At 55.2% G+C, this 9,595-nt stretch overlaps 1 protein-coding gene across 1 annotated transcript; it reads left to right on the top strand.

The window, feature by feature from the left end:
- Positions 1-8,352: 8,352 nt before the first annotated feature.
- On the top strand, positions 8,353-9,315 carry FOXB1 (forkhead box B1; the record flags this gene model as incomplete). Its single annotated transcript, XM_084213859.1, has 1 exon — positions 8,353-9,315. One exon carries the CDS (start codon positions 8,353-8,355, stop codon positions 9,313-9,315), a length of 963 nt encoding a protein of 320 aa, XP_084069985.1.
- Between the last annotated feature and the right edge of the window lie 280 nt (positions 9,316-9,595).

The following is a 9,595-nucleotide window of genomic DNA, read 5'->3' as shown; positions in this document are numbered from 1 at the left end:
TTTTCCTTGAGGGGAATCCGGTGCCTTTGAAGCTCGGTCTCTGAATGGATTGTTCTTTGCACCTCCAGACTAATACTGTGAGCTAATATTGTACATTTAAATTGTTCTGCTGTTAAAAGCGTGGCAAGTTGCGCTGAGAAATGAGTGCCTGCCGCTGCCCGGCCGCGGCCTCCATCCCGCGTCGGGGGAGCGGGCGGTGGCTGCGCCCGGCGCGCCCCGGGACGCGCTGCAGCGGGCAGGCGGAGTCCGGGCCCGCGCATCCCCCACCGTCGCGGAAAAGCAGATGTGAAGCTCTTTGCTAGGTCTTTTCTATCCCTACCAGCTCAGGAAACGAAAAGGAAAATTGGTTTCTTGGAAAAGACAGCTTTTAAAAAAATCACCACAGGTTAGAAACTAAAAAGAGTTTATTTGAAGACATACAAATGCATATTTATTATACACATGTAGGCATTAACAATGTAAATTACACCGCCAGCACTTGCTGGTTGTTTATTCATTAGATCTTTAGAAAATCTACATTGCCTGCAGATAGCGGGATGATAATGTGAAATACACAAGCAGTTTACCCAGGCAGCTCCGCCCGGCTCCGCGCAGCTCCACGCGGGGCTGCCAACAGGTCCGCGGGGCTCAGCGCCGGCCCCGGGTCCCTTCCGCTACCGGGGGCGCTTCTTACAAGTGCAATTCTACCTTGACGAGAAAACGGCCCTGCCGACTGAAACTGCCGTCACCCAAAGTACAGAGCAAGGCTTTTTACAGGTCGCGTCTCAAGAGAGAGCAAACTTGGACAGAAATACTTCCTCGTAGAAAAAAATACGAAAGGGCTCTCCTCTGAATGACAGCGCAGACAGCTCGCTCTCAGAGCTCCAAAAGCTTTGCCATTCCCAATGCCTTTTATTCTCATGTAAAATCTTTGCTCGCCAAAAGGGGAAAAAATACTTTATCAAATTCTATCCTCTTTAGCTGGTTGGATGCTGTATGACTACCATTTCTCTCGATAATAAATACGGAGAAAAAAAAAATACATGGGAAGAAATCGCTGCGGGGAAGTCTTTTCTAAAGTTAGATCCAAAGAATTTCTTCCAGGAATGAAATATTAAAGAAGGTTAATATGGTTTTTGCTGCAGAGCTGAGGATTGATGGGAAGACGGGAGCTTCGCTCGCGTCGTGAGTATAGCGGGCGAGAGCTGAGGCGGGCGGAGGATGTCAACAGATATAAGGAGCGATGGAAGCCGTTGGACTCGGGAAGCGCGATTAGCGCTTCGCCTGCAGCCGCCAGGCTGCCCTGTCACCGTCCCGCCCTGCCCTCCCGCCCCGCTGCACCGGCCCCGAGCGTGCGGGGCACTGCACCGCCAGGCCGCCTCCCGCAGCTCCCGCAGCCCCGAGCCGGCCCTGCGGATCCCCCTCGCCGCGGGGCGGGGGCTGAAGCCGGCCCACAGCACGGGGAGGGGCGAGCAGCCCCTCTGCCTCTGCGGACACACGGCGCGGCCGAGGAAGCGCTGCCGCTTCCCCGCGGGACGCAGGTGCGAGCGCCGGGGGGGCTCCAGCGGGCGGTGCTGCCCCGTCCCGTCCCGTCCCACCGAGGAGCGGGGCCGCGGGGGCGGAGAGCCCCGGCTCGGGAATTGTGTCCCCTGGCCCCCGGCAGCTTGGTGGGTGGCGGCCGGGCGGGGGCGGCGCGGGGAGGGGGCGCTGCGGCAGGAAGGGAAAGTGCAGAGCCCCGGCGCCCACACAGTCACACCACACCCCCCCACCGCGCTGCGGCTTCGCGGCGGCAACTTACGGATCTGTTTGCAAACATGCCCCCCGCCAACAGAGAGAAAAACACAAGCATTCAAAGTTCTGACCCTAATTAAAGCCCGGCTCGTTAAAGACTTCACACAATGCAGGAAAAAGTTTGTCCGAGCCTGAATTCCGCAAGCGGTTATTACCTTTGCTTATAAAAAGGGGAAGCAACCGTAACGTGCGCGCCATTATTCTTGTGGATATGCAATTTTAAATCATCGTCAATTGTCATAAAAATCATTTCACAATGTTTGGCTAAGTAATAACTTAGTAATTTAAAGGTGTTTTTTGCCGGGCGACACGCACATGCAATTCAAGAAAGATTTACATTGCTTACACATTTTGAACCGCCGCTCTGACTGCAGCGAGAACGGGACTCAGCCTAATATTTTTTGCTTTCTGGTTTTGCACAGAGCACCAAGGCAAGAGCAGACTGTAGGAGAAAGCGTGAATGGGATGAGCATGTCTTGTAAAAGAAGGCTCATGATAAAAAATAAAGTTTATGAAACGGATGGATCTGGAAAGAAGAGTCCTTGAAAAAACAAAAAAAAAAAAAAAAAACCAAAAAAACAACAACAACAAAAAAGACAGAAAAGAAAGAAAGAAAAGAAAGAAAAAGGAAAATCAAGTTTGCTCCACCCAGCTATTAACCAAAACACAATACCTTTTTCTGGGTGGTACTGCACAGAAGTTGATTCAGTTTTGACAATGTTGTTTAGCTATCATTTGCTATTTTGAATGAATGGGAGCAATCCCCCTTTTTACAACAGTTGTTTCCTATTATGGAGAGGTGCAGCAGTTGAGGGCAGACATGTGAAAGTGGCTGTTTGATTCCCTTTTTCATCCCCCTGACCCTGCCTTTGTCCCTCCTCACCCTGGGAATGTCACGCCTCACTACTTCACTTTGAGATGCTCTAGAAAGTGGCTTTGTTATTCCCTTTTAGACATACACGAAATTGTTCTCATTCCCCCTGCTGTAAAAGATACTTCAAATTGGGACTCGGTTCACAAGTGCAATGCAATTTGGCTTAGCTCAACCTTTGTTCTGCTTGTACAAATGACCAAACAGTGCACACATTATACAGTTGATCTACTGCTCCCTTTACACCAGAGTTAGCGGCTGGGAGAAAAGCAAGTTAATCCCTTCAATACTAAGGTGGCATTTTCAATATTTCCTACAATGTGAAAAGGAGAAGAGAGGGCAGCTTGAAATGCGACATTTGTTTAAAAGGGAAGATTAAAAAGAAAAAGTTTGCGAGGCCTCCCCTGATACTTCTCCAAATAAATAAATAAACAAACCAATAAATCCCAAACGTGTAGATAAATACTCCAGCACCTCCGGGAAGGCGAGGGAAGTTTACCACAAAGACAGACGTTCAGGGCAATAACGTCGAGACTCAAGCTGCAATCCGCGCTACCAGCACAGTACTTAACAAACCGCTGCGGAGTCCCGGCTGCCGGAGCCCGCGGCCCCGGCGCGCACCTGCGCGCTCCCGCGGAGCGGGGCCGGGCCCTCCGCCCGGGCGGGGGCAGCTGCTGCCAACGAGGGGCGCGGAGAGCGCCCAGCCCGGCCTCACGCACTCACAGGGTGTGACCCTGGCGCTCCTCAGAGCCGGCCTAGGGAGCGCCTGGCCATGTGGAGGCTGAGATGCTGCGTTTACCGGCGTGTGGATTTACCGCCGGCGGCAGAGGGGAAAGAGCTCTCCGGGAAACCGGCTCCGATCAGGAGCCAGGTGCTCCGGAGCAGCGCCAAGAGCCACGAGCGGGAACAGCAGCCTCCTCTCGGGGTTGAGGAATTCGCGTGGTCCCAGCGCGGAGTCTCTGAGCGCTGGAAAAGTGCGAAACGGCTGTCCGGGGCCCAGACCCCACAGCGATGAGCTCGGAACCCGGGGGACGCTCCGTCCTGGGCTGCCGCAGCGGGGCCGAAGGCCGGCTCGGGCTGGCGGCACTTGAAATCCCCGATGGGGCGGCCGAGGGCAGCGCCTAAGGGCAGCCGGCTCTCGGGAGGGTGACAGCACCGAGGAGAGAGCGGGAGGTGGTGGCAGGGCCGGGCAGGGCTGGCCTAGGGCGCTGCCCAGCGCCGGGAGCCCTGGGTCCCGAGAGGCGCAGCCTGGCTCGGCCCCCCCGGGCACAAAGCACATCCCAAGCTATCGGGAATACAGGTTTGGGGAACAGTTCTCAGTCCGGCCTTGACAGGCAGGGGGAGTTTGTTTAGTGCTCATTGGGAAAGGAACAAAATCCTTTTGAAAGGGCGCTAAGTAGTTTCACGCCAAAGTGGCAGATTTGGTGAAGAATGTAGGGTGGGACAAAGCCCAGCCGTTCCCAGAGCGGCCGGGGCGATTCGGGAAACCGCACCGGGAATTCAAGCACACAGAAAAGCAGGAGACCCCAAGTATCTTGGCTTCCTTCTCCTCAGCCCCCAAGAAGCAGAAGAAGCAGAACCATTACAAAAAAAAAAAAAAAAAGAGAAAAAAAAAAAGAGAGGGCAAGGCTTAGCCGAAACGCAGCCACAACCAACAGCCTGCAGTTGACTTTCCAAAACGGGGGAAGCTTGCTCAGACACTAGCATTGTGTTTCGCAGCCTAGGAAACCCTAAGAAGCTGGTACTTCCCCCCTCCTTTCTCTTTTCTCCCAACTGGTTTGTAAATATTAACAAGGTTGTGAGTATTCTCTCACACAGAGTGGGTTTTTTTATCCTTGAAAAACTTCTTGGCTTCCCCCCACAGCCTCTCTCCCACTCCTCCCCTCTGCAAAGCTACACACCTGCTTGCAGCCACAAGGATTCAAAATCAATATTGTATTTGTCACTTTTCTGTCTCCTTTTCCTCTCTCAACAGCCCTGCTTGCCACTGAGGCGAATTGTGGATTTATGGAGGAAAATTAGCATAAATTATTACCAAATCTGTAAACGTGTGTGGTCTTGCTTGTGGGAAAGGGGGCTATTGCAAACCTTCCATGCAGAAAGGTGGTCCATGATGGGCTCCATGCAAGGGCTGAATGGCTCTTGCATGAAATAGATTTCCATTGGGTTTGAACATTGATATAATTGACTTATGTGTATTTTATATAGTTTTCCCAACACTTCCTCGGAGCTCCTTAATTGAATTAGACTTCAGAAAAACGTCTATTTGTTTTGGTTTTCCACACAATGGATTTGGATTCACTTCACCTTCTCCTTCTCCCTAATGTTGGCTTTCAAAAGTAAAAGGGAAATGCTACAATTACCTTTAAATCCTATATTGCCCAAGTCTATCATCTGTTGCTTGCTTAGCACGAGATGAAACTTGGGGTATCAATTACTGGGAGGACTTCGGCTGCCCTATCCCTCCAATCACACATTCCTTTGCAACGTAGAAAAAACCCCAACAACAAAAAACAAAACAAAACAAAAAAAAAAAGGGAGAAAAAAAAAAAGGAAAAAACATCGGACGCCTCACAGCCATACCTCGTTTGCACTCGGAGTAGCAAATGACAACGGAAGTTGACTTTCCTTTAACTTTACCGCTTGCAGGTTCCTTTTTGCATCAGCTGGTTTGGTTTTTTCTTTCTTCGAAAAGAAAAGGTGCCGGCAAAGAGAAGAGGAAAAGTATTTGTCAGTTTGTGGATTTTCTGAACTGTCTTTTAGAGAGGCATCCCAGGAGTGAACTTGGGCCAAGAGACAAAACCTGAACTGGGGGTGTTAAAAGTCGGGAATGGGAGAGCTGGGTGTGTGTGGGAGAGCAGTATCCCTTACACCCACTTATTTGGGGGCTCTCAGCGCAAGAACAGAAGCCTTCTGACCGGTGTAAGGGGATGCTGGGAGGAATCCCTCCTCATTTCAGAGTATTGTCTTTCCTACCCTCTAACAAATATCCATCGTCTCATTATCTCTTATGCACCCCACCGCCCCCCCCCAAAAAAAAAAAAAAAATTGGAGGCTTCCTTCCTGCCCTGCCCGGCTGGATGAAAGCATCTCGGAGCCGATTAACTGAGCCAGGCAACTCCCGGGCCCTCTCTGCAAGGGGCACAGGGTGGCATGTGGCAGGTCTATCCCCTCAAAAGGGCTCCTTAGCTCGGCAGCGCGGGGCCGGTCGGCTTCTCGGATTCCTAGAAACACAATTATTTGCTTATTATTCTCTAAACGACATCCTGCCCCGAGAGAGAGGGATTAGATGGGACCGAGGGCAGCCGGGCTGGGACGGAGGGAGCGCGGTTTAACACACACGAGGTCGGCGCTGGTCGCGATGTGAAAATGCGTTTTGAGGCTCCTGCCAGGTTTGAGGGAGCCCTGCTTGATGGGGACCGTCCCTCCGAGAGGACTCCAAGGCTCTCGCAGAGCCCGTGTCTCAGCAGCCGCGCGGCACAGAGCCGCCGCGGCTCTCCCTCCCCCAGCCCGGTTATTTTTGCTGAATTAAGAAGGTGACATTATTCTTCTTTTCAAGTACTTCTGTTAATATTGAAAAACGTGTGCTTGCATTTCAAGCGCGCGCGCTCAGCCTCAGCGGCCATTTCAATATTAATGAAATTGTTTAATCTCCTAAATTCATCGTGTTTAAGTTACGTTTTGGTGAGTTATTGACCGACTCCGAAAATACTGTTAATGGAGTTGATGTGTATTCACCACAAAGGCTCTTCCTCCCCGGGCTCGCAGCTCCCGAGACAATGTTCAGTTCTGGCTCTAGGGTGACAGGATGCACCGCAGCCTCGGGAATACACACCCTGCAAACTTCCCTCCTGTGCCAGGGCAAGCCTGGCACCTTCCGGGCCTGATCCTCCCCCCAGGACACACGGCTGGCAGAGAGCTGCTCGTCTGGGCTGCGGTTCCAGGATCGGGCCTCGGCTCCCGGGGAGGAGGGAGCACCGTGCATCAGAAAGAGCCGCAACTCGGCTGCTACACGTCCTGCCTGCTCCCACACACACGAGTGCGCACGGGGAAGCACACAGGCAGGCGAGCAGTCTGACACACATCACGCCAAGCCCGCAGAAGGCGTCAAGATGACGATGTTTAGCAGAGTGACCGCTGGCACGGACCCGTTAGCCCAGAGCAGCTCTGCGGGACCCCCAGCCTCGAGGCCGGCCGGCCGTCCTGCGAGCAGAGCAGTGGCGTGAAGGCAGCTGGTTACCGAGCACACCGGGACCCCATGTCCGGTCAAGAGCCCTTCGCTTGGTGTATTGAGGGCAGCTCCCGCGTCTTTACACCAACAGGTCCGCGGAGCAAGAGCAGCGGTCCTGCATGGGCTGGGGCGGGGTGCGGGGGTCGGGGGAACGGGACTGACTTCCCGGGGCGGCTACCGAGGAGTCCCGATCTTACCGCTCCTCGAAAAAACCTTCGCTCGGGGAGAGCGGATTTGGCAAAGAGAAAGTCCCTCGTTACAGGGGAAACAGTCGCCTTAAGTTAGCCAACAATACAAATCAGATAACAATGCAGAACAAACAGAATACCACAGCCAAGCAATTTCCATGTCAAACATCCCACTGCTCAGTACCACCATTTGTAAGTGTGAATTGCAGACTAAGCTTCCTGCAAAGTCCACATAGAGGTTAGTGCATACCTTCCCCCCACCCCCAGCCACCGGGTACCATCGCACTGCAATTCCGCTGGCGGAGCCTTTTCACCCCTCGCCTTGTCTTCAAATGGAAATGATTCCCATTGGCCCAAGGTGTCCATGTAAATAGGTGTAAATGAAACCAGATTATGCCTTTCTCTCCAGCCCCCTCCTCCCTGCTCCCCTCCCCCTGCTCCCAAGGCGATTGTCATATGATAGCAAAGAAGTGGCACATTAATGAAGCGCCTCTACAGGGGTCTTTTCTGCTCATGTCACCACATAAAACTATCAGATGGTTAGAGGAAGGACATGGAGGCAACTAGTTAGCTCATCGCCGCTGCAGAGAAGCAAACAAGCCTCTGCTACAGAGCAGCTGCCGGTGGTGTAAAAGAAGCTGATTCAGCCCGCGGAGGCGAAGGGAGGGGTGTACAGGAGGATTCCCAAAACCAAGCCAGCTCGCTGCCTCCTCAGGACTAAACCGGAGCAGCGTGGCCGCGGAAGGAGCGAGAGACACGCCGGAGGAGAGGGGTGGGAAAGAGTCCGGACTCCCAGCTGCGTCCCGGATGCGGACTGTCAACTTCCAGCAACTTTAAGGTGGGCACATGCAGGGGCTGGCATGGAGTTGGGTGGGAGTCGAGGGGAGGGGATGGGGTCCCCTTCATCCTCGCAGAGACCAGAAGACAGAGCTATCACTAGAGTAACTTCACGGACACAGGCTCCTGCGGGAAGGCCAGGCTGAGGGAGGCCGGAGCCGGGAGAAGCACATCGCTTTTCCCCCTGCGGCGGCACAGGGCTCTGGGCTGCTTTCTCCTGCCCTCATCTGCGCCCCACTCCCCCACCCCCACCCCCCGCGTCCCCCGTTTCGAGGGCTGAGATCCACCGTGCCCCTTCCCCGTGCCCTTCTTTCTCCAGCCCGGCCCCAGAGCCACCGGCTGACCCGACTGGGTGTCCGTGCAAATCCTCTCGGACTCACCCCTCTACCCCCTCCTCCCGCCCCCTTCCCCTTGTCGCTGCCCTTCTGCAGATCTCCGCGGGTCGCCTAGCGAAGATGCCTCGCCCGGGCAGAAACACTTACAGCGATCAGAAGCCTCCCTACTCCTACATCTCGCTGACCGCCATGGCGATCCAGAGCTCCCCGGAGAAGATGCTGCCCCTGAGCGAGATCTACAAGTTCATCATGGACCGCTTCCCCTACTACCGGGAGAACACTCAGCGCTGGCAGAACTCCCTCCGCCACAACCTCTCCTTCAACGACTGCTTCATCAAGATCCCGCGCCGCCCCGACCAGCCGGGCAAGGGCAGCTTCTGGGCGCTGCACCCCAGCTGCGGGGACATGTTCGAGAACGGCAGCTTCCTGCGCCGCCGCAAGCGCTTCAAGGTGGTCAAGTCAGACCACCTGGCCCCCAGCAAGCCGGCGGACGCGGCGCAGTACCTGCAGCAGCAAGCCAAGCTGCGGCTCAGCGCCCTTGCGGCCACCGGCACCCACCTGCCCCAGATGTCCACGTACAATCTCGGCGTGTCCCAGCCCTCCAGCTTCAAGCACCCCTTCGCCATCGAGAACATCATCGCCAGAGAGTACAAGATGCCCGGGGGCCTCGCCTTTTCCACGATGCAGCCCATGCCGGCCGCCTACCCCCTCCCCAATCAATTGACTACGGTGGGCAGCTCCATTGGCACGGGCTGGCCCCACATGTACAGCTCCGGCATGATCGACACCGCCACCCCCATCTCCATGGCCAGCAGCGAGTACGGCGCCTACGGCGTGCCCATCAAGCCGCTCTGCCATGGGGGGCAGACTTTGCCGGCCATCCCCGTCCCCATCAAGCCTACCCCTGCCGCGGTGCCAGCCCTGCCCGCCCTGCCCGCGCCCATCCCCACCATCCTCTCGAACTCGCCGCCCTCCCTCAGCCCCACGTCCTCGCAGACGGCCACCAGCCAAAGCAGCCCGGCCACCCCCAGCGAGACTCTCACCAGCCCGGCGCCCGCCCTGCACTCCGTGGCTGTGCACTGACCCGGGCCGCCTGCACGGACGCTGCCTTCCCCTTTCTCCCAAAGTTTCCTCGGAGCTCTCCTCCCTCCCCTTCTCTCCCTCCTTTCGCTTCTTTCCCCTCTCCTCTCTACTCTTTTCCTCGAAAGCAGAGACAACTCCCCGCGGGAAGCTGAGGTCCGCCGTTCTCGTGAGCTCCCCTTCCGCCTCGCCCCCTCAGCCGAGCCCTCCCTCGCGGCTCGGTTTCTCCCCTGGTTCTGAACTTTGTTTTCCGTTCTTCTGAGGCGAAAGGAACCGGCCCGGC

Source organism: Fringilla coelebs (genome assembly GCF_963513975.1).
Source record: "Fringilla coelebs genome assembly, chromosome: 12".
Classification (NCBI taxonomy): Eukaryota; Metazoa; Chordata; class Aves; order Passeriformes; family Fringillidae; genus Fringilla; species Fringilla coelebs.
This window is presented reverse-complemented; position numbering and strand designations above follow the sequence as displayed.